Here is a 26,736-nt window from a genome sequence, read left to right as displayed (position 1 = left end):
TTAGCTTATCATTTGTTCAGGGACAGTAATTTTATCACCGACCAGGAAGGTTTTAAAAATAATCTTAGTCTTCTACCCTGGATTCAACAAACATGCAACGTGCGTCAACGTATTAATCCCAAACTCCTTGAGGACACAGGTATGAGGATGTAATTGTCTGTGCCAACAAGACCCCTAGTACTATTGGCCTTTTAATCATCGTTTGAAGAATTAAATTGAATGCAAGATAAAATGATTGCGGACACATTTCACATACAAACAGTATTTTCTAAAATATAACATATTAAATTTCTCAACATCTCAAGCTTATACAGATATGTGTTACAAAAAGGAAGCTTTATCACATATAACTAATATAACTATAAATTTGTCTTTCCGTTATCAAATATGTGCCTGTCTTTATTTTTATTCAGTAAATCAAATTTAGGTTATATCCTTTTGCAAATATATCCCCGTGACCTGTTCATTTATAGTCCAATCAACACTTTACAGAAACGATATCCATTGAGCGGTGTCTCTGTGACAAACCGTCTTTTTGCAATGAATTAGGTTCTTTGCAGAGAACTTTCATTACAATGTATCGATGTTTACAGAATACTTTAATTTTTTACTGGTGTTTTTGTGATGCTGTTTATTGAACCAGTTAAGCTCGTTAAACGAAAATATAGTTACCTTTGAACTAGTTTAAATGTATATTAAATAAATATTTCTAATGTTACGACAAATATAAGTACTACTAAAATATTTTGTTTTTGAATTTAAATTTATATAAGAAAAATGTTTTCAAATATTTATCAGTAATTTAAGTATTTGTATTTTCTTTTGTTTAACGGACAACGCGGTATGGTCTGAATTTGTTGTTACTGAATTCTAATGATCTTACCATTTGATCATGTTGTTCATTTAAGACAACACGCTTGTAAAAACTGAATTTTCTGAAATCCATATAAATATGATGTGTTGCAATCTGCCTATTAATTACCAGATAATACTCTCTGACCTATATCATCAGGATTTTAATCCCGTCAAAGACTATCCATAAGCTTGGAACTGACATAGTGAGTGCTATGAAATGAGTCCATGCTGTTTAGTGTCTGTGGTTTATTCAGTACATGTACACATAAAAGAGGAAACACGTTTTATTTTCCTTGTATAAAGGAGCAAGTCACGATTTAGTTAAATTCTTTATTTCTGTTTTTATTATTTACATCGTTTAAAGAACGTATTTATAAATTTGAAAGTCAGTCGTTGATTTATATGCAAGATAAAGGGCTCATAACTCTTTGCCATGTAAACAAGGTTCGTGTCATGTTCTTTGTTTGCTTCGGTTCAATATACCAGTAAAAATCTTTCATTTTTTCAACCAGTTCTAAATCATTTTAAGTTCAGATAAACAGTTCTTAACGTTTACATTGGAACACATTCATTTTGGGTCAAAAACTGGAATTTGTACTTTTCAAAATATAAAGAAACACGTTGTTTATATTGCAATAATGATAAGTTCTGCTACTCACTTATAACTCAACGAATAACACTCAAATTTTGGTTGCCTTTTGAAAATGTCGTCCTGAACCATTGAGGTAATGTTTGACAAAAATCGTGACCGTGCCCTTTAAAAATAAATCCACAATAGACGGTGATGTTTCTCGGTATTTCTCATGCGTCTCGAGTACTATGAAGTGGGTCCTTTTTGCCACATGCTGTTATCAGCAGTGTTGATAGCGTTAATTCGATGCAATTATGTCCAATAGCGAGAAAGTCCGGAAGTTAAAATATGAATACTTTTCTCATACCGCGTACGTTTTGACAGAGGATGTGGTCGTATATGAGAGTACATGTAGAGGTTGTTCTTCTACAGCTTATGGTCACAGGAGCGTCGTGTTTTGGTAAGTTTGGCAATCATAATGTGTGTCTTATTTTTTTGTCGATTTGTCAAAATGTAATTTTAATTTGTTAACTTGATAATCATGAGTTATATCATTGTTGCTGTCAAAAGAGACAATAAACTTGCTATCGTCCAAATAATAAGTAAATAATTATTTTATCATACCCAAGAACATTTTATTTGTTTGCGATATGTAGATTTTTCTGATAGTAAACAATAAGAGCTATCAGGCTCTTAATTTAACTTAGCGATTTAGTTAACTTTAGATGAGTTCCAAGTTAAAAAAATGAGAGAAATTGAAACCCCCTGGTGAATAGTTTTGATGACTATTCACCAGATAGCTCGGAAACTATTTCACAATTGTATACATGTAGAATAATATTCGTTGTAATTTTACATAAAAATATCCAAAGACGTATAATAAATATTAATATTTTCATGTAATGTTCAGTGCAAATCTGCAAGCATAATGTATTGTTTTCACACATAACATCATACAACATCAAAATATATGTATACTAAATGTAATATGAACCTTAGAATTGTCATGGACCTAAATGAATCGAAATCAATTACCATCTTTAATTTAATTATTTTTTCGGCATAACAAAGTTATTCATATTAGTATATGCAGGTACATTTAGTTGAAGCATTTTTTAATACGAACAATTTGATGTTTCAGTTAATCTAGTTTCTGAACAAGGTTTGAAAGGAAAGGCCGGCATGGGTGCAAATCCTAAAAAACCAGACTGGACAGCTATTAAAGCTATAGATGGCAAAACCTTTCAGGACCACAATTTAAACTCCTGTGCCATAACGGATGTTGAAGGAAACCATAATACTTCTATATGGTGGAAGGTGTGGCTACAAAGGCAATTCAACGTAGCATATCTAGAGATATATTTCAGATCTGACAGTGAGTTACGAAAAATAAATTAATTTTTGTTGTTACCCCTCATAAATAAATTCATATATTTACATTTGCAAATATTCTTCCTTAAATCTACCTTAAGAACAGCGATAACGCTCCATTCGGCATATTTACATTTTTAAATATCTTTCCTTATATGAACCTACAGAATAGCGAAAACGTTTAAATCTTTATGAACTTGTTTTTGCGTCACGATGATAATCGCTTGTCGCTTCGATATTTGTAAATATAATAGCTCTGCAATTTGGGCAATTCCGAAAAATTTGCTATTCTCAAACGTAAATACATGTATAAGTGATAAACAGCAATGTTAAAAAGTTCAACGTGATATGAACTTGGTTGGTACGTGATCAAATGTTCAAAAAAATTCCTTTTGGATCCTCAGAATATTTCCTCATTTGCGAACCAAATTCATATCTCGGTTTTTTTTAACTTGTTTTTTTTTCCTTAAATAGGCCTTTATCGTAAAACATTACTTGCTGACATCAGAACATGACTGGCGTGCAAAACATATCAAACCGCTTGACGTTGCCTTCAAATTTAGTTCAAATTAATGTCATTCTATTAAAAATGGGCATTATATTCTGATTTTAGTCGTTAAAAAACAAATAATAATTTTACTTATTCTATTTTACTTATTTTTTTTTTTTTATTAATTTTAATAATAAAAGAGATTATTTTGTAAAATTGTTGTACGAGTATACTTTAACTTAGGACTGTATACACTTTATAAACCGCGAAGTTATATCGTGTAGCATAGGGCAACATTAAATTTATTCCAATAAAGAATAACCAAAAGAGTACTAGTATGTTATAAGAATTTAAAAAAAAACAATTTTATTTGATACCATTTCATCTGTTATATCATATGTGTTAAATGAGTTTCAATTATCTTAATCATCAGTTAAAGTATTTACTTGTTTCGTTATTTTTGACGTAGGCATTAACCATTTGTTTTTTAAGCATATACAAGATCAGCTGGATTTTCTGTTTACACGTATATTCCGGAGTCGTTTCATCCTCTGCGTGATCCCAAACATCTCGTATATCAACAGGATCCCAAATCTGGATGTCCAACGTCTGTTATGAATGTAACCGTCAACAACGTAACACAAGGGATCACCTTTATCAACACACGACCACCGGGATATACATCAAGCTGTCAATATGATAGCATGATGTATACTGGGATAGAAATATGTGAAGTTAAAGTCATGGGTCAGTTTTGATTAAGTGCTTAAATCTTTTCTCTCATATTTTTATTTTTATTTGTTTAATCCTAAAAAGTGTATATCATAAACTGTAAATGTCTTTAATTCCATGTGTCTAAAATTTCACGATTTCCTGTGTAAGTAACTTTCACAGTGTTTTTAATTTCACGGATGATAGATCTCTTATCTTAGAAAAGTAAATCCTGATTGTAAAAATATCTGATGAGTGATGAACCTGCATCATGTAATTTACATTATTTTCTCATGAATAAGGTAAAATTAAAGCCTTTTTTACGTTAAGTGCTACTAGAATAATAAAACAAGTTTGTGTCGAATGTAATAAGCACTGGTGTAAAATACGCATTTGATATTTTGGGCATGAAAATTAAAGAAAAAACGTACATGTAATCTGTTAGAAAGAAGTACACTTTTATAGTTACTCAATCTTAAAATGAACTGCTCAATATGAATGCCGATCGCAGACAACGTCATGGTTATACAGGAGTGTTTGCCCTAATGAGATGTGCGAGATAATAAGTGACAATTAGCACCCGTGTTCACAATGGCTTCGATAGGGCCGCAAAGATAAAGGTGAAACGAATATTCCGTTATAAACATTAAATTATGATATGAATTGTATTTAATGAACGTAATACTCATACTTGCTATTTTTAACGAATTTTAAATATACTTTGATTACGATAAACAAGTGGTTATTCAAGCCCCGCTCAAGCATACATGCATCTGTTATGGCGGCCTACACGGAGATACTGAATGCACAGCTTAATATTCACTGTGGCTTAATGTTCAATGAAAATTGTCTGACGGTGAACATAGTGAAATTAAAAACACCGTCATGTTTTCCACGTCTACAGTACAAGACAAGAAGTTATAAAAAAGTATGAATTTTTTAGATAAACAAGTTTGTAGTTAACTGTATTTATTATTTAACTGCCACTTCATAAGCATAGTGTATTAAACATGTACATATCATATACACACATTTATAATCATACACATATATACATGACATTATGCGCAAAATATGTCGCATATTTGTTAAAATTGCTTCACTAGTGGCTATAAATTTGGAATGAATTTTATTTTTAAGGTCTTTTGTTTCCGATGGGAGACCTTGTTTTTTTCGTAATGTTTCTTATTATTATTAAGGTCTTCTGTGTCCAACAAAAGACCTTACTGTCTTCGTACTGATTTTTTTTTTATTTTGTACACGTGTTTTTTCCACCACAGATAAGTAGATGTTATCTGAATTTTACATGTCTTGGAAATTTTTGTTGCCGTCACTTACGGTCTTGATTTACGGTCGATTTTGTTATTTTTATGGCCTTTGTTTACACAGTTGATCTTAAAAATTATTAGAGATATGACTTTGATATTGTCATGATAGGTAGACTATAGATTGAAGATGTGCACTATTTACTTGTTTTACGCGACTGGCCCATTTGTTGGCGTTCGCCTGGGCATGGACATTGAGTACGAATTTTGAAAACTTTTAATACGTTTTTACCTGTGGATCTCTTTTCTAAGTTGATATTTTGTGAAGAAATATAAACAAAAGAGGTAAAGTATTAAACGTTCTTTCCAACAATACCAAGAAAGAGGGGTTGGTCCATTTGATTAGGGTTCAGGAGTCTCGAAAAATATATTCTCGTTAACTAATTAAAGATCAAGATTTTGTAATGCATTATAAAAGAAACGTTGATGACTGTCAAAGAATATATTCTTTTAAAAATATATTTTCCACGCCTATTAATGACGTAAAAATGATTTTTTTTGTGTGTGTTTTTTTTTTGGGGGGGGGGGGGGGTTAAAGTCCTAAAACTTTGACGCAATATATCTAGAGAAAAAAACACATTTTGTTAAGCATTGAAGAAAAAAAATGTCTGTAGTGGTGATTTTAATCAATTTACTGATCATAACACCGATGTCTGTCTGCATTAAAGATCTACAGGACTGACTTCTTAAATAATGAAGTATTTTTATGCAAAATATGGAGAACAATTTTAGATGAATATAGGAACAAATTATGTTATATTTCATGAGACCTTTTGTTTAGAAAAAGAAATGGGGACTGGTCCTTTCAATCAAGGGCCAAAAGACTCAAAAAGTTTTTTACAAATAACTTTTTAAAACTAAAAGGATTTTGTTTTGCATAATAGAACAAAAATTGTTGACTGTAATGTTTTTTAAAAAATGCGAAACTCACTTAACACGCAATTAAAGATTTTTTTTTTTTTTTTTTTTGGGGGGGGGGGGGCAAAAACAAAACTAAAAAACCTATATCTAAATACATATATTTAAAAATATTTCTAGAAAGGGGACATATTTTGTTAAGCATTGTAGAAAGAAAAATGCATTCATGAATGATGTTAATTGATTTCACTGACTGAAACACTAATCTGTGTCAACTTTAAGAATCCATCGAGGAGGCCCCTAAAAAAATCAATTATTTATTTCTAAGAAATGAACAACAAATTTAGACAGATGTAAGAACACAAGAGGCCCAATGGGCCACATCGCTCATCTGAGCAACATTGGCTTTATATGGGCTTTATATGGGCGTTCAAAGGATATTGTGACATGTGGCCCCTCGGAAGATTAACCAAAAATGAATATCCGAATTTTTTAAAAATTCTATTTGTGAAAGAAAAAAAGGGTACCTCAATGCAACACAATGAATTCGCTCAATTCCTCAAATTAAAAACACTGAACAATTTAATTGGCCTTCTCCATTATAGACGTTTTTGTCATTTACCAGGCATGAATTCATTTCGTATGACGTTTCATATCCTTACTCACTTGATTTAAGAATAAACTTAACTGATATATGTTGTCACATATGTTAAAGAGCTATAATTCAAATAACTGTTTTGGCAGGCATGTCGCTCTAGTATACCAAGGCCCATCCATTATTTTCATCTTTATTAAAAAAAATGTTTACAAACAAAGATGATTTTCCGTTGCAATGATTTTTTTAAAAACACCGATAATGCTTTTATCTTCATAATGATAATAATGTGTCAGGACAGTGGAAACTGTTTAAAAGGCGTTGTTGTCATTTACTTGTGTTCGAAAAACTATTAAAAAAAATGTGTAGATTTTATGCAATTCATCGTTGAAGAAGAGGCACCAGAAAGTGGTTACAGCATATCATCCTTTTAGCAAGACATTTCTATTGATCAACCAAAATTTCAGCGTCAATCGTAAAATAATAAGCAAGATGCATAGTTTAATTTGAGTCCTGTGTTTGTTCACATGAGTTTATTACAGTCAACATAAGATTTTAAACTTGGTATTTCCTATTCAGCAGAGCTGCATTTAAAATATAAACAAACTAAAGCATGACCTCAGCTTTGTGTACAAACATATAGTAGCACTGTGCGCACAGCTCTGTATCTTGCTTATAACTCGAAGCTTGACTCTCAGGTTAGTAAAATTATAGGAATTTGTGGACAATCAAAACAAGAGAAAACTGCACTAAAACAAAGAAAAAACTCAATTTATACTTCATCACATACATACTTTAGTTACTTATTTCTAGCAAAAAGAATACTATCCGTTTAGATTGAAATTGCTGAGGATCTTAATAGAACATTTTGCATTAATCAACCACAATTAATCAACGTAGAGATCGTACCGAATTACACGCACCAACATTATTTGACCCCCCCCCCCATTGTGACCTCACCCTACCCCCTGAAAACATGGTTTTAACAAACAAGAATGAATCAATACTACCTGAGGATGCATCCACACAAGTTACAGCTTTTCTGACCAATTTGTATTTGAGAAGAAATTTCTTTAAAACATTTTCGCTATATATTCCTATGTTAAATTCAACCCACCCACTGTGGCCGCACCCTACCCCCGGAATCATGGTTTGAAAAAATTTGAACCTACATTACCTGAGGATGCTTCCAAACAAGTTACAGCTTCTCTGGCCTACTGGTTTTTGTTGAGAAGATTTTTCTCTATGTATTTCTATGTAAAAATTTCGACCCCCGGGGAGAAGATTTTTAATGTTTTTTTTCTATACACTTGTATCTAAAAATTTGACCCCCAATGGGGCCCCACCGTACCCCCCCCCCCCCCCCCCCCAGGGATCATGGTTAGGACAAAATGCTTCCACACAAGTTACAGCTTTTCTGGCGAATTAATTTTTAAGAAAAATATTTTTTAAGGATATTCACTGTATATTTCACCTCAGGTGAGCTAACAATTATTTATGTATCTGCTACATATACACATTAGTATTTCTATAAGCATAATTAATCTCCGTTTAGACTGAATAAACTAGAGAACACATTGACATCTAGCCTAAAACACATTGCAGTAATCAACTATTACGCAAAGACCATACCGTATTGCCATTGAAATTAGTATTTTAGTTGTTAAAGTGCCGTATCTGTTAATGTATCTTATTTTTTCGCAAGTATCAGTCAGCTGTCTTATTTTCCGATGTCTATATTTGATTGAATGGTAAAAATTACAAAATACAGGCGATAGTTCTCCTAAGTTACAAACCGTAATTCATAAAAACAGAACGAAAATCAAAACAAGCTAAAACCACCGTCAAAGGTAAAAATGTCAACGCATTGGAATATTTAATCTCCATTTACTTCACAAAATCGGCATTAATATATCTTGCATGTTTAAATATTCCTTTCGCATGCAAACTGTTATACAACAACCAAATTCATCTTTGTCAGATTGACCCATTTCTTATATATTCAAAATGGACGCTTCAAAGAGGTTTTTGAGATATGGAATACCGAACCCGAAGTTAAACTGATTGACCCCATTATCTCTGTCTTATTATTATTTTCGTAAATTACTCAAATTTGAAACAGAATAAGCCCTTAATTTTTGCAATTTATATTATCCTTCCCATAAGTATGATATATGCTAAATTACGTAGAATTTGACTCAGTAGTTCTTGAGAGGAAGATTTTTAAAAATGCACCCCCTCTTTTTCTACAGTTTCGAGGTTTTCTCCGCTTTTAATAAAGATCTGTCTTTCATTTCTGCAATTTATATTCACCTTACCATAAGGATGCTTTGTGCCAAATTTAGTTGAAATTGGCTAAGCGGTTTTAGAGAAAAAGTTCAAAATGTAAAAAGTTTACAGAGGGACAGACGGAAGACGGGCAAAATGGGATAAGAATAGCTCACTTGAGCTTTCAGCTCAGTTGAGCTTAAAACATGTCTGTATTCTGTAGCCCTCAATAAAAGGGGCTGGTCTCTTAATTAGGGGCAAATACACTCCAACACCTATTACAAAAAACTTAAGATCAAGATATTGTAATAATTGTAGAAGCACAGTTGTTGATTGCAACGATATTTGTTTGAAAAAAGCATTGCTACACTCATTTATTAGGTATTTATTGGTGTCAATGTCAAAAACTTTGACGCATTGTACCTAGCAAAAAGGCATGTTTCTTTAGGCAGTATAGAAAACAAAGTCACTGCATTGATAATTCTAATTGATACCAAGACTCGAAACACCAATGTCTGTCCAAATTAAGGGTCGACAGGGCTGACCCTTAAACTAGTTGATCTTTGTATCCAAAAAATGAACGACAATTTGAGATCGGTGTAAAAACATAAGATGTAAAAAGTTAAAAGATAAAAGTGTGTTGGGGGGATGGGGGCTCTGTAATTTAATTCATATTTCACCTTATCATTTCCAAACAAAGGAACTTGTAACGAGGCCTTGTCTATAAATTTATATTTTGTATAAGGGGTTAGTTATCAGATACGAGTACAATATACATTGCAACGCATTAGACTACATGTACACGATCCACCGTCAAACAGTAACAGACAAGTTTTTTTTTAAAGCGTGCTAGTCGAAAAATACATAGTTTATCAAGTATTTATGTGAACATAGTTTTCCCTTGAGTACGTATTATCTTTCATGGTGCTCAATACCAGGAGTTTTTAAAATGAAAATGCAAAAACTCGACTTAAGTTTGTCTTTAATTGAAATTCAATACCTATATCTTACTTGAATCTTACTTGATTTTTTTTATACCGAAACATAAAGCAATATACTTTTCGTAAACTAACCAGTCCACGTTTGAGAAGCCATCATGTTAACGACCATTAATATTTTTACCAATTAAACCAATGCTTGAATATTTGTTAATATATAGATAGTATTTTTTTGTGTATCATGTGATGGATGCAATGTATTCAAACGCTAGATTTCAATAACTATCAAATAAACTGTTATTAGTAAGTAAACAGCATTAAAGACAAACTAAGATTACCTCTACATGTTTACAATGTTGCATTACGCAAATTAAATTAAATTGTGTTGATCATTAAAAAACATTACTTAAGCTTCGTTACCAAAAACAAAACAAACAAAAACCAAATAAAAAAACCAAACAAAAATCAAAAAAACAAAAAACATGACTATGTCTTAGTATAAGAAAGTACATATATCCTCTTTAAGCTCTGTCGTAGACTTTAGAATACATTATGGTGCAAGACCCATGTTGAGAACGTAAAATATATGACTTTGATAACAGATTTTGATATCAGTCCAACATGTTGATACGCCCACTTAATATAAGACGTTTGTCTGTTTTGGCACTTTCTTATTTTTTATTGTTTGGCACAGTTACATTAAATTTGATTTTGCTTTAAATTTGCTTTGCAGTTAACAACACCATTGCTACTTTTTAATGATACTCTAGAATTAACAGATTTTGTATTAGAATTAGAATTCAATATGATAATGAAGGTTATTTTTGTTGATGAAAAGTCGTACAAAGATATTATGCGTAAACAACGGACAACGAAAGCAATGAATTAATATGTGTCGATATTAGAACTTGATTTTTATAAGTACAAAGCAATCATTTTCAAAATTAATCATAATAATGATATACATTTGTAGGTTGTGGATCGAATAGGTTTTCACCCGGTTGCAACCACTCCTGTCCATCTAAATGTAAACACCAACACTGTGACGCATTCAATGGATCATGTATACATGGATGTTCTGATCCTAACGCTCTTACAATTGACTGCATCGGTATTTTTTTTCAATTACAAATAACAATGCGTAAACATAAAAAAAATATATGTGATATTTACAAATTAGAGAAGAAATGAGTAAAAATCATACTAAATCTATAATATGAATCTACTGTTAGCCAACATTTTTTTTTACTTTGACATTATTTTAAATTTTACTGGTAATTAACTTTTTCGCGGCAGTTGATTTTTGCGATAACGGAAGATACAATTTAATAGTCTTAAGCAGTTAAAGTTAAGATCGCGTTAAGGATTTTTTCACCACGTCAATGCCACTTATACAGCACTCAGAAATTGGTTTCTTTACAATATTTTTGAAAGAGAAAAAAAGTACAAAATGTTTAAAGAAAAAACGATGACATTTTATTAAAAAATTGTTTTACTTTCGGCAGATAAGAGTAATAGATAAATGACCTACATTTATGAACCACCATTACAAGAGAGAAGTAAAGCATGCTGAATTACTGTTGACTAAATATCGCTGTTGCCAATCCAATTGCACACAATTTTATATATATATTTTTTTTTTACAGTTTGCCCTCATGGAAAATTCATATCAAACAAATCGTGTGTAGACTGCCCTGGTCATTGTAAAAGTGGAGTACATTGCAATAAGTTGACAGGGATGTGCGATAATGGATGTGCTAATCACTGGAATGGAACTTTCTGCAAACGTATTTATTAATAATTTATCTAAACTATGTCAACTTTTTCAAATATTTACTTATATGTTTGTATGTTGGATATGGTGTTTTTTAATCTGCACTTCAGACAATGTTAAACTAGATTCTGTTATCGAAAAATCTAAAACCATCGGCAAATTGTTAAAGATTTTGAACAAAGATTTCAGCCATATGAAAACAAAATGATTCTTTTTATACTTTGAACTTTAATTGTTGATTTATTCAATTTCTTTCTTATGTATTTTTGGGGTCCTTTTTTATCATTTATTTTGCCCTCAGTTCTATATCAGCAATGAGTATTATTACATGTATTTGGTTTAGTTTGCTCCGATCACTACTACGGCACTGACTGTAGCACTCCATGTGGACACTGTAAAAACAATGGCGTGTGTGACAAAGGGACTGGTTCCTGTCCTAATGGGTGTCAGAATCACTGGCAGGGGTGGCGGTGTGACGGTAAGTATGGAATGCTGTAAGAATCCAAGTTATAAAGAGACAGACACAGGTTTTGTAGGGATTGACACATTCATAGAGGTGTCAGCATAGCAAACACTTTCATTTATTCACAAAACACATCACATGTCATGTAACTGCAACAATGTAGCTCGCTACAATTTGTTTGATGTAATTTTATGTAGTTGGCTACAATACCGTAGAATCTCAGTAATGGTGCAAAATTATTGTATTGCAGCTGAAATTTATCTGAAAAGATGTTTTTCTGTTATATTTCGTTTCAATGAAATTATTTGTAAAATTGTACATGTATATAGATCAAAACTAAATCCAACATGTTAACTAGTCATCATTTTCATCAGCAATGGAAAGTCTGCGAAATATTATAGAAGATAGGCTTAGAGTTTAAAATAACCGACCCCATACGTTGGATGCTGCACGTCATGCATTTGAGCTATTGCAGTTAGTCTTCCTCCGTCGTCGTGCGTAGTGCGTTGAGCATGGTGCGTTAACATTTAAAACAAAATTACCATTTTCTTACAAACTGCATCCCAATTGTTATTATTATTGTGTAAAGCATCTCTATGGTTAGAGAAACATAAATTGTAAAATGCATGTCTCTACATGCACCACCACGGAGCGCTATTGGCGGGGCGAAAGATACAAAATGTAGAAATTTTCAAAAATCTTCATTTCAACACATGTGGGGAAAAAACTAAATGCATGGCAATGACGTCCATGAAGACTTCTACCTACATTGTGAAATTTATTGCCTCTTGGGTCCGGGGTTAAGGCCCTAGGATGGGACTTATACATGCATGGCGTATTAGTAAAAGTGCCATACTTCTTAGAAGATCTCGTCTACTTCCATATATAGTTGAGAAAAACTAAATGCATGCTAATGATGCCTATAAAGCTCTTTACCAAATTTTGTGAAATGTTATCTGGATCAGGGTTCAGAGAGGCCAATTTGGTTACATATTGAAATTCCAAATCAATTCTGTATTTCAAATAATGCTGAAAAAAAAATAACAGACGGTAGAAATGGAACAAAGAGAAACAATCGTACATTTTGCAACTTATAGATTGGAATATTGAAGGGTCAGCTAGTGATCCAAGACAGTGTAATGCTGGTGAGAAAGATGCATAATGTTGACTTACCGGGGAGTTGGTTCAAAATGGTGCAACAATTATTTAGGAATATCTCTATTGTTTATTGAAATCAAGTAGAAATTGTCTGATATGATGGAAATAAGTTTGAAACTATTCAATGGTTATTATTTGTTATGCCTTCAGTTGTACATCAGCATTAGATATTATTACATGTATTTGTTTTAGTTTGCTCTGATCACTACTACGGCACTGACTGTTACACTCCATGTGGACACTGTAAAAACGATGGTATGTGTGACAAAGGGAATGGTTCCTGTCCTAATGGGTGTCAAAATCACTGGCAAGGGGAGAGGTGTAACGGTAAGTAATACTGAAATACTGTAAGAATCCAAATTGTGATGAGACATATACGGGTTTTGTAGGGCTTGACACTTTCATTACGGTGTCAGCATAACAAACACTATCAATTATACACAAAACACTTCACATGTCATGTAACTGCAACAATGTAGTCCCCTCCAATTTGTTTATCTAATTTTACGGAGATGGCTTTAATTTCCTAGGATCTCTGTAATGGTGCAAAATTAATTTAGTGCAGCTGAAATTTATCTGAAAAGATCCTTTTCTGTTAAATCGGATATAGATCAAAACCAGATCCAACATATCAGCACGTTGACTAGTCGTCATTTTGGAAACATAGGCATTGAATTTGACCATCTTTGTCCCTGCATTTTCTAAACATGTTTGCCAATCAGGTTCTCGCCAGTTTTAACTACTTTGATATACTTAAAGGTTGGGGAGAAAAAAATATTTTTAATATTTAATAATACTTTTAATATCCTTTAGTTATCTATTAAATCATATTTTCTGTGGGTTTTATTTATCGCTGCAGAACTGTAGCTTTATCTGGATATTTAACATGTTTTGTTATTTTTGGGTCATATTGTTTTACATTTAAACGTGTAGATAATCATTAGATAAGTTTTCTTTAACTAATTAAAAACAGTTAAAGAAGACAATAAAAAAAATGCAAAACCAAATTTGACACTTTCGACAAGCTACTCAAAGAAGTGATAACCTGTCTAAATATAACTGTCATGAAATGCTTAAAACACGTAGGTATCTCTGTATGTTTGTAATTTTAAAAAAAGTTGTCTAATCGGAATTGACAAAAAACGAGTTTGTGAAATGTTGATCTAAAGGTCCCTTTTCTTTGACGGCAGTCAATTTAACACCGTTTTTCGTTATTGAATAACTGACATGAAACTTGTTTGTTTCCGAATAAAAAGTATCGACAAAAAAACCAAACCAACAATATAAAACAGCATTCATCAATCATTACACATTGATTAGTTAATCAAAGCTTTTTATATATGAGTAATGTTTACTTCTATATCAAAATAATAGACTCGAATTTTTGGTCTTTAATACCGAGAAATCGGAAGAATACTGTCTTTTGTTTTATATATTTAAAACATCATTGGTACTTGAAGATTACCAATTTGTTTTTATTTTTTCTCAGTTAAGCTTCGCTAATTAATAATCAACGAAAATTCCTCGAAAAATCCCGGAAATCACCTGGATTTTTTGGATTTAACAATCTTGCGCTTGCGCAATAAATTCACGCTAACGGGATCTTTAGATTATGTTTCCACAAAATCACATCGGCATGAATAAACTCAGAAATGATAATACAAATACGGGTAAATTTTCATTGGATTTTAGCTATATATACTGTTCATATAGTCATATTAATGATTTCTTATTTGAGAAGGTATAAAATAACAAATATACATTTCAACTAAGTACTTACTTTTGTCTTCGTGATGACAAAAATATTTGTTTATGTGCATGCATGTAACTGCAACAATGTAGCTCGCTACAATTTGTTTGATGTAATTTTATGTAGTTGGCTACAATACCGTAGAATCTCAGTAATGGTGCAAAATTATTGTATTGCAGCTGAAATTTATCTGAAAAGATGTTTTTCTGTTATATTTCGTTTCAATGAAATTATTTGTAAAATTGAACATGTATATAGATCAAAACTAAATCCAACATGTTAACTAGTCATCATTTTCATCAGCCATGGAAAGTCTGCGAAATATTATAGAAGATAGGCTTAGAGTTTAAAATAACCGACCCCATACGTTGGATGCTGCACGTCATGCAGTTGAGCTATTGCAGTTAGTCTTCCTCCGTCGTCGTGCGTAGTGCGTTGAGCATGATGCGTTAACATTTAAAACAAAATTACCATTTTCTTACAAACTGCATCCCAACTGTTATTATTATTGTGTAAAGCATCTCTATGGTTAGAGAAACATAAATTGTAAAATGCATGTCTCTACATGCACCACCACGGAGAGCTATTGGCGGGGCGAAAGATACAAAAAGTAGAAATTTTCAAAAATCTTCATTTCAACACATGTGGGGAAAAAACTAAATGCATGGCAATGACGTCCATGAAGACTTCTACCTACATTGTGAAATTTATTGCCTCTTGGGTCCGGGGTTAAGGCCCTAGGATGGGACTTATACATGCATGGCGTATTAGTAAAAGTGCCATACTTCTTAGAAGATCTCGTCTACTGCCATATATAGTTGAGAAAAACTAAATGCATGCTAATGATGCCTATAAAGCTCTTTACCAAATTTTGTGAAATGTTATCTGGATCAGGGTTCAGAGAGGCCAATTTGGTTACATATTGAAATTCCAAATCAATTCTGTATTTCAAATAATGCTGAAAAAAAAATAACAGACGGTAGAAATGGAACAAAGAGAAACAATCGTACATTTTGCAACTTATAGATTGGAATATTGAAGGGTCAGCTAGTGATCCAAGACAGTGTAATGCTGGTGAGAAAGATGCATAATGTTGATTTACCGGGGAGTTGGTTCAAAATGGTGCAACAATTATTTAGGAATATCTCTATTGTTTATGGAGATCAAGCAGAAATTGTCTGATATGATGGAAATAAGTTTGAAACTATTCAATGGTTATTATTTGTTATGCCTTCAGTTGTACATCAGCATTAGATATTATTACATGTATTTGTTTTAGTTTGCTCTGATCACTACTACGGCACTGACTGTAACACTCCATGTGGACACTGTAAAAACAATGGCGTGTGTGACAAGGGGACTGGTTCCTGTCCTAATGGGTGTCAAAATCACTGGCAAGGGGAGAGGTGTAACGGTAAGTAATACTGAAATACTGTAAGAATCCAAATTGTGATGAGACATATACGGGTTTTGTAGGGCTTGACACATTCATTACGGTGTCAGCATAACAAACACTATCAATTATACACAAAACACTTCACATGTCATGTAACTGCAACAATGTAGTCCCCTCCAATTTGTTTATCTAATTTTACGGAGATGGCTTTAATTTCCTAGGATCTCTGTAATGGTGCAAAATTAATTTAGTGCAGCTGAAATTTATCTGAAAAGATCCTTTTCTGTTAAATCGGATATAGATCAAAACCAGATCCAACATATCAGCACGTTGACTAGTCGTCATTTTGGAAACATAGGAACTGAATTTGACCATCTTTGTCCCTGCATTTTCTAAACATGTTTTCCAATCAGGTTCTCGCCAGTTTAAACTACTTTGATATACTTAAAGGTTGGGGAGAAAAAAATATTTTTAATATTTAATTATACTTTTAATATCCTTTAGTTATCTATTAAATCATATTTTCTGTGGGTTTTATTTATTGCTGCAGAACTGTAGCTTTATCTGGATATTTAAAATGTTTTGTTATTTTTAGGTCATATTGTTTGACATTTAAACGTGTAGATAATTATTAGATAAGTTTTCTTTAACCAATTAAAAACAATTAAAGAAGACAATAAAACAAATGCAAAACAAAATTTGACACTTTCGACAAGCTACTCAAAGAAGTGATAACCTGTCTAAATATAACTGTCATGAAATGCTTAAAACACGTAGGTATCTCTGTATGTTTGTAATTTTAAAAAAAGTTGTCTAATCGGAATTGACAAAAAACGAGTTTGTGAAATGTTGATCTAAAGGTCCCTTTTCTTTGACGGCAGTCAATTTAACACCGTTTTTCGTTATTGAATAACTGACATGAAACTTGTTTGTTTCCGTATAAAAAGTATCGAAAAAAAAAACCAAACCAACAATATAAAACAGCATTCATCAATCATTACACATTGATTGGTTAATCAAAGCTTTTTATATATGAGTAATGTTTACTTCTATATCAAAATAATAGACTCGAATGTTTGGTCTTTAATACCGAGAAATCGGAAGAATACTGTCTTTTGTTTTATATATTTAAAACATCATTGGTACTTGAAGATTACCAATTTGTTTTTATTTTTTCTCAGTTAATCTTCGCTAATTAATAATCAACGAAAATTCCTCGAAAAATCCCGGAAATCACCTGGATTTTTTGGATTTAACAATTTTGCGCTTGCGCAATAAATTCACGCTAACGGGATCTTTAGATTATGTTTCCACAAAATCACATCGGCATGAATAAACTCAGAAATGATAATACAAATACGGGTAAATTTTCATTGGATTTTAGCTATATATCCTGTTCATATAGTCATATTAATGATTTCTTATTTGAGAAGGTATAAAATAACAAATATACTAAACATACTAAATATACAAAACTAAATCCAACATGTTAACTAGTCATCATTTTCATCAGCCATGGAAAGTCTGCGAAATATTATAGAAGATAGGCTTAGAGTTTAAAATAACCGACCCCATACGTTAGATGCTGCATGTCATGCAGTTGAGCTATTGCATTTAGTCTTCCTCCGTCGTCGTGCGTAGTGCGTTGAGCATGATGCGTTAACATTTAAAACAAAATTACCATTTTCTTACAAACTGCATCCTAATTGTTATTATTATTGTGTAAAGCATCTCTATGGTTAGAGAAACATAAATTGTAAAATGCGTGTCTCTACATGCACCACCACGGAGCGCTATTGGCGGGGCGAAAGATACAAAAAGTAGAAATTTTCAAAAATCTTCATTTCAACACATGTGGGGAAAAAACTAAATACATGGCAATGACGTCCATGAAGACTTCTACCTACATTGTGAAATTTATTGCCTCTTGGGTCCGGGGTTAAGGCCCTAAAATGGGACTTATACATGCATGGCGTATTAGTAAAAGTGCCATACTTCTTAGAAGATCTCGTCTACTTCCATATATAGTTGAGAAAAACTAAATGCATGCTAATGATGCCTATAAAGCTCTTTACCAAATTTTGTGAAATGTTATCTGGATCAGGGTTCAGAGTGGCCAATTTGGTTACATATTGAAATTCCAAATCAATTCTGTATTTCAAATAATGCTGAAAAAAATTAACAGACGGTAGAAATGGAACAAAGAGAAACAATCGTACATTTTGCAACTTATAGATTGGAATATTGAAGGGTCAGCTAGTGATCCAAGACAGTGTAATGCTGGTGAGAAAGATGCATAATGTTGATTTACCGGGGAGTTGGTTCAAAATGGTGCAACAATTATTTAGGAATATCTCTATTGTTTATGGAGATCAAGCAGAAATTGTCTGATATGATGGAAATAAGTTTGAAACTATTCAATGGTTATTATTTGTTATGCCTTCAGTTGTACATCAGCATTAGATATTATTACATGTATTTGTTTTAGTTTGCTCTGATCACTACTACGGCACTGACTGTAACACTCCATGTGGACACTGTAAAAACAATGGCGTGTGTGACAAGGGGACTGGTTCCTGTCCTAATGGGTGTCAAAATCACTGGCAAGGGGAGAGGTGTAACGGTAAGTAATACTGAAATACTGTAAGAATCCAAATTGTGATGAGACATATACGGGTTTTGTAGGGCTTGACACATTCATTACGGTGTCAGCATAACAAACACTATCAATTATACACAAAACACTTCACATGTCATGTAACTGCAACAATGTAGTCCCCTCCAATTTGTTTATCTAATTTTACGGAGATGGCTTTAATTTCCTAGGATCTCTGTAATGGTGCAAAATTAATTTAGTGCAGCTGAAATTTATCTGAAAAGATCCTTTTCTGTTAAATCGGATATAGATCAAAACCAGATCCAACATATCAGCACGTTGACTAGTCGTCATTTTGGAAACATAGGAATTGAATTTGACCATCTTTGTCCCTGCATTTTCTAAACATGTTTTCCAATCAGGTTCTCGCCAGTTTAAACTACTTTGATATACTTAAAGGTTGGGGAGAAAAAAATATTTTTAATATTTAATAATACTTTTGATATCCTTTAGTTATCTATTAAATCATATTTTCTGTGGGTTTTATTTATCGCTGCAGAACTGTAGCTTTATCTGGATATTTAAAATGTTTTGTTATTTTTGGGTCATATTGTTTGACATTTAAACGTGTAGATAATTATTAGATAAGTTTTCTTTAACCAATTAAAAACAATTAAAGAAGACAATAAAACAAATGCAAAACAAAATTTGACACTTTCGACAAGCTACTCAAAGAAGTGATAACCTGTCTAAATATAACTGTCATGAAATGCTTAAAACACGTAGGTATCTCTGTATGTTTGTAATTTTAAAAAAAAGTTGTCTAATCGGAATTGACAAAAAACGAGTTTGTGAAATGTTGATCTAAAGGTCCCTTTTCTTTGACGGCAGTCAATTTAACACCGTTTTTCGTTATTGAATAACTGACATGAAACTTGTTTGTTTCCGTATAAAAAGTATCGAAAAAAAAACCAAACCAACAATATAAAACAGCATTCATCAATCATTACACATTGATTAGTTAATCAAAGCTTTTTATATGAGTAATGTTTACTTCTATATCAAAATAATAGACTCGAATGTTTGGTCTTTAATACCGAGAAATCGGAAGAATACTGTCTTTTGTTTTATATATTTAAAACATCATTGGTACTTGAAGATTACCAATTTGTTTTTATTTTTTCTCAGTTAAGCTTCGCTAATTAATAATCAACGAAAATTCCTCGAAAAATCCCGGAAATCACCTGGATTTTTTGGATTTAACAATCTTGCGCTTGCGCAATAAATTCACGCTAACGGGATCTTTAGATTATGTTTCCACAAAATCACATCGGCATGAATAAACTCAGAAATGATAATACAAATACGGGTAAATTTTCATTGGATTTTAGCTATATATCCTGTTCATATAGTCATATTAATGATTTCTTATTTGAAAAGGTATAAAATAACAAATATACGAAGGTTGTCCCAAAATAGCGTAGACAAGTGGCGTTATTCAGTTAATCGAAAACAAAGGAAGATAAAATTTGTGCCACAAAGGGTTCAAGAAATTTGCATTCAATAATGTTTTAAAATTGAATATTATTTGAGATTAAATAAGTGAAATGAAAGCATGTTAGATCAGAAATTCGACATGCGGCGCAATGTTAAAAACAAAAGGTTAAAATCAACATAATGAATTGAAAATTGGGCGGAAAAGTACTTTTCGAATGAAAAAATTCAAATAAAACATACACTGATATTTGATAATAATTCGTTCATTTACTCAGAAAATGTTTTGGCTATTACAAAACTTTTAAATATTTTATAGCGCGTTTTGTGACAAGTTGAAAAGTTAACAGGTAATAAAATGACGTTGTCAGCGTTTAAGGCGGCGCAGCAGTAACTGATACAATATTGTAAAGACCATGAAATAAATCCCAAGCGGCTTTGGAAGTAAATGAAATTAACAAAATCGATGAGAAATGCGTTTTGTGAATAAGCAGTTAAACAACATTGAAAATATTTGAACAAGTATGATGACAATAAGTGGAAAAAAGAAACCCCGAACGATATCAATGGACGTCAAAATGTTGCACGACACATTTTGGTAAGACGGACGTTAGACAACAAGTAATTCAGGGCAAGTTTGGAGCCGACAGATCGTTTGTACTTAGAAAATATTTAAACACAAAACAAAACTAGAAATATATATTGAATGTGCACGCAGAGTACATTTTCAAAGATAATATTTTTTTCTAAGACATTTTCGGAAATAAAACGTAAATGTTATCGTGAACGATGTGGAGAGTTTAGCAACAACGTAAAACTGGAAATTTTCGACGTCGCACATTGCGCCGCCTGACAAAACTTGTTGTTACTAATTATTCATTTTCTCGAGAAATAAATAAAGTACAGATTTGAACTTTTCAGCATTGTTTGCCAAAGGGTCATTGAAGAAAACACAGAAGTCTAATGAAATTGCAGTGAACAGATTATAAATTATGTGTCCTGTCTACATTATTTTGGGACAACCCTCGTACATTTCAACTAAGTACTTTATTTTGTCTTCGTGATGACAAAAATATTTGTTTATGTGCATGCAAAAAAGTTACATTATATTTGTTAGAAGAGTGAAGACAGAATATGTTTTATCGTAAAATTGAATAATGTCCTACGGATCCAGTTTTACAAAGAAAATACGTGTACGTTGGTGAAACTCTTCCATTCTATGGATTAAAATTTTTTGTTGAAAGGTATTTGTAGTCTCAAAAAGGTTTGTTGTGATAAATTTGACTGTTATTTTAAATGCAACTTAACTAACTTTCTCCAAAATCGTTCCGGAGCGATTCTGCAATTGTCTGCTACATTACGGGTATAAGGGAGGCATTCTAACTGTTGTGAGGGCCTTTTCCGAGACACAGATTATTCAAACTAAGGACGGTGTAGTGAAATTAATAGCATTTTTGTATGCTTATAGCTTTGTTATGTAAATGTCAATAATAAGGTGTGTCGATGTACTTATTTTGTAAATGCCCGATATGCAATATCAACCCGAGAACGCACGGGTCAAAGTCTAGTTTATAAATGATGGAAGTATAATTGCCATTGGTATTGTTTCACGTGTGGCATGAGTTTTAATTTGTTCTCTTTGTTAGAAATGCAAATACAAAAAACAAAAACAAACAAACAAAAACAAACAAACAAACAAACGAACAAAGCAAACAAAACCCGACTAACCCTTAAAAATGTATTATTTTGTTTACACAGCCATGTGATTATAGAACTAATGGTATCCAAAAATCGGCATCCAATGCTTACATATATTAATATTACGTTTCTTTAAATACTTGATATAAGTAATGTCATAATTATGCATTCTTTATAAAAAAAAATATTGATTGAATAGACCTAACAGCAAATAAAAAAAAGAAAACAAAGCAAACCAGAACAGCACAAATTATGATAATAATGACTTATCAAATGATGATTTACTAATTCTATATATCAATAACGCAAAAAACCAATAAAAAAAATGTCTTTAATTAGCAAGTTATCGACCGGCGAAATTCATCCTCTTTAAATTTTTGCCAAGTTGGAAAACGGTGACAGCAGTAAAGTCAGTCTCTTACATGTAATACCATTGCATCGTACATGCCGTTTATATATTGCTCTTTTGACATTTTGCTATTTTACTGTATTTTTGGGAGTTGATTTTAATCAACTCTCCTTTACACTCACTCGGGCAAAGCGAAAGTGAAACAGTGTTTGGACCTAAGCACAAATCAATACCACTGACAACCCTTAGTTCTTGAAAATAATCAATAAATTCGATACTATGTATTCAGAAGGATTGTTTTTCAAGAAAACGTATTTATTAATATCATGAAAATAGTAAGATTTTGAATTGTACAAACAGTTTAGATATTTTCTATAGTCGTATGTATTCCTATGCTAGAGTTCAATGTAGTCTCGTTCAACCAGACGCTTGGCTGTCTCCGTTAATATCCGACAAAACAGAGTCTCTCTTGCTTGTCGGAGATAAACGGAGTTGGTTGAACAAGTCAAGAGTTCCATCTTGCCTGGATCCATACAATTTCTTAGAAATATTTCGATTACTGTTACTACTTGCCATGCAAAATCACAAATAGTTGATTTTTAATAAATGATAATCGATAAAATCAACTCCCGTCAGTACTTCAGTACTTTGATTTTCTTTAAAACTGATCTAAAACCGCAAGACAACAAAGGGGCACATTTTATTGAGATGATATTAAAGCAAGCTTTAAGATTATGCCCAATAGGTCATTATATACTTTGACGCAGTGGCGGATTAAAGGGGGGCACCCAGCGCGCGCCCTTTCTAAAATTGTCAAAATAATGTAAAAACATACTCCTTCTGGCAAAGATAACGTACATATGCAAGTCATAATTATCAACTTTTTGTAATCATGATGGGTTTTTCAACATTCATTAGACTGATTTCAACGGTGTAGTATGAACAAAACCCATGTGTTCAATGGTGTAACGTACGAAGATAGCGCATTTAAGTTACGCCCTTTCAAATGTGACTAGTCACCCAACTTTAAGTAATTGGTTATACTAAGTATACTTCCACGTTTATTATGGTTTTATTTTTCTTAAATTTCATTTACGTCGTCTTATTGAATTTGATATTTAAACTAGCAAATATACAGACAGTTGTAAGAAAATTTCAAATATATTTGCAAGGCAGAGGTTTTACCGTATGGGACTACCATATTTCAGGCCTTAATTCTACATACCTTTTAATATTGTAAATAACTCTATTACTTTAAAGTATATTCACATGAAGAAAAAAAGTCCGAATTTTAGGACTTAATTTTTACCCTAAAAAATCTCTAGAATCAATGAATTTCTGGCGACTTTGCCCCCTGAACCCCAACTAAGCTTTGCCCTAGACCGACCGGGGGCCTGATAGTGGCTCTCGGACCGCATGCCTTAAACATGCGCCCCCTCTAACTTAAAATTCAGGATCCGCCCATGTTATGATGTATGTTCTTTATCAAAATAGGTATGCAAGAGAGTGTTATAATATTTATACCTTGATTAAATCGTGTTAAAAAGAATAATCGGCTCGCTATACGTTTTTCACTACTGTTTAGAAAAAAAAAATACACCAATTATAAAACAATCATAAATGTTAATGTCTATGTTTTATTACATACTAAACGTACATGGTGATATCGGATGAAAATAAGAATTAATCTCATAAACTCAAATTCATTCAGCTGACCTTTTTGGCTGTTGATAGTGAATATGTTTATTTTTTCGAATCTTATAATTTAAATGAGGTTCAACAAACATTTAGTTTTTCATACTAAAATGGCTATGATTAGATTTGGTTAATCTTATCAGTATAAACCGATCATGTTTAAACAGGTCAGCATCAATCTATTTTTTAATTCAATTGCAATGTTTAGGTGTGTAATGTGGGGTCTTACGGGGAAATATGTGACTCCAGTTGCAGACACTGTGTAAATGAAGAGACGGGTGATAAATACAATGGGACATGTTATCATGGTTGTGTTCCAAACCAATCAGCAACCAAAGTGTGAAAGTAAAAGAAAGTAAAAGAAACGAACACAACTTCACAATTTTTTTCTTTGTAATCAAAGTTTCATCTAAACTACAAAAGTAATACATTGCATATTTTAGTGTGTCAAGACAGGTTCTACAATGCTACCTGTTCTGCTAAATGTGGTCACTGCATCAGAAGAGAATTGTGTGAAAAACATGATGGAACTTGCATCAGTGGCTGCAGTCAAAACTTCGAACCCCCTCTTTGTCAAGGTATGCTGTAAATGAGTCCAAAGATCCATTGATCTTGCTTTACTTACAAACAAACGATTAGGATCTCAAATTATTGCTTCCAGTATGTTAAAGTGAATGTTTAAATGTTGTTGCATCACGTTAATATTGTTTTATTGTACAGAATTAAGTTATAAAAGTGAATAATACTAGTCACAGAAAAAAGGTAAAGAGTTTCAAATGGACATTGAAAAATATTATAAAATTCATTTTCTTTGAGAAGGTGATCATTTTAATCAGATTTCTTTTACATAAATCGGGACCCCAGACTCACTTTGAGCAATCAAAACTTCGAGCGATCAAAGAGTAACCTGTGCACATAACATATCTGTTCAAAGCTATCTTGTATGGAAAAGTGTTTCTATCAATTTTCATTCAACATAATTTCAAACAATTGAAATATTATTATAAATATACTATATTCCAATTTTACTCAACAATTTGAAATATAGTATAACATCCTCATTGCAATGTCAGAATGTGTTTCCTACAAATATGGCCCAAACTGCGGATTTGATTGTGGACATTGCAAAGATGGTCAATCTTGTGCCACAGAAAACGGAGTTTGCACCGAAGGTTGTGATTCAGGATGGATCGGTGATCTTTGTGTAACAGGTAATCCTCAACGTAGAATTGAATTGACAGAATGGTAAACAAAGTACATTATATTTTTATCTACTTTCACACTGGTATAATCATATTTTGACAGCTAAACTTAATGCACCTGAATTTGACAAAAAGGGTAAGTATAAAAAAAAGATAAATGAAATAGTTTTTATATTTTTCTTTAAGAAATATTGCATGTATCGACCAAATATGGAATAGAGCTTGTTTTTTTTTATTATTTCATTAGAAAACCAGCTAACAACAACAGGAGTAGCAATCATAGCAAGTGTCTCAACAATGTTAGCTATCAGCCTTTTTGTAATCTTCTACATGTCACGACATATCATGAAAAATAAAACCAACAGACACCGTACAGATGCATCTGTACCGGAGAACGAAAAAGCTTCCAAGACGTACGCCGATTTATCAGCTATGGATGAGAACCATGCGTACTCAACGTTAGGCTGTACGGTATCGGATACTCCATATAACGTGATCAGAGACTCACATCACAATATCTAGTCACATTTCTATGTTCCACGCCGCAGTCAAAACTTTGGAAATTATCTGTGAAAATGGTATAGAATTACACTATTGGTTTTAATAGCTAATTCTTTTTAAGTGACGTTCAGATAGCAGGTTTAGTTGCTACTGACTGTTTACTGAAATGTGTGGGGTCGGTAAAGTCTATAGAAGGCGAGGCGAAACTAAGCCTTCTATGTACTTGCCTATCCCACAAATTCCTGTAAACAGTCAGTAACAAACCTAATAAATTTTTTGCTTTGTCGATGACCCAATGATTTAAAATGTAAACAAACAAAAGATAGTATATAACAATTAAATTCATAGCTTAATTCTCTAATTTTTTACTTTCCTCGTCAGCCGTCTGTGCAAACCTGGATCGTTTTATTACGTCATGGGCAAACGGGGATCACTCTGAATATTTTGGGCCTTAAAAATTAAAGGCATGGTCGAACGTTTGTGTATAAATTCAGCTCCAATAACGTTACGTGCGCCATGTTGCTGTAGAAATTTTTTCGCTCGCCGTGTAAAGAAATTTATCAGGCAATCACGTGACACAATTCATTCAATGACGTCGAGACAACCTAGTCCGAGGCAAAACAAAATGTTTTGTTTAAAACTTTATATTTACAATTGCAAATATATATCCTAATATGA

The 26,736-nt window shown here is 32.3% G+C and overlaps 1 protein-coding gene across 1 annotated transcript; it reads left to right on the top strand.

The window, feature by feature from the left end:
- Positions 1-1,710: 1,710 nt before the first annotated feature.
- On the top strand, positions 1,711-26,453 carry LOC128174087 (multiple epidermal growth factor-like domains protein 6). The gene is made up of 12 exons (XM_052839724.1): positions 1,711-1,886; positions 2,568-2,801; positions 3,780-4,034; positions 10,956-11,093; positions 11,629-11,769; positions 12,100-12,234; positions 16,407-16,541; positions 19,012-19,146; positions 24,799-24,933; positions 25,429-25,566; positions 25,661-25,693; positions 25,805-26,453. Exons 1-12 carry the CDS (start codon positions 1,814-1,816, stop codon positions 26,077-26,079), a joined length of 1,827 nt encoding a protein of 608 aa, XP_052695684.1. The 5' UTR covers positions 1,711-1,813; the 3' UTR covers positions 26,080-26,453.
- The last annotated feature ends 283 nt before the right edge of the window (positions 26,454-26,736 follow it).

The sequence above is a fragment of the Crassostrea angulata genome, chromosome 2 (genome assembly GCF_025612915.1).
Source record: "Crassostrea angulata isolate pt1a10 chromosome 2, ASM2561291v2, whole genome shotgun sequence".
NCBI lineage: Eukaryota > Metazoa > Mollusca > Bivalvia > Ostreida > Ostreidae > Magallana > Magallana angulata.
Note: the sequence above shows the minus strand (reverse complement) of the source record. Positions and strands in the feature narration are given on the sequence as shown.

Excerpts from the sequence above, each read along its gene's own strand:
- LOC128174087 (XM_052839724.1), top strand. The coding sequence starts at position 1,814 with ATGTGGTCGTATATGAGAGTACATGTAGAGGTTGTTCTTCTACAGCTT. Across the intron at positions 4,035-10,955 it reads ATGTGAAGTTAAAGTCATGG|GTTGTGGATCGAATAGGTTT; the intron begins GTCAGTTTTGAT and ends ATACATTTGTAG. Across the intron at positions 11,094-11,628 it reads TCTTACAATTGACTGCATCG|TTTGCCCTCATGGAAAATTC; the intron begins GTATTTTTTTTC and ends TTTTTTTTACAG.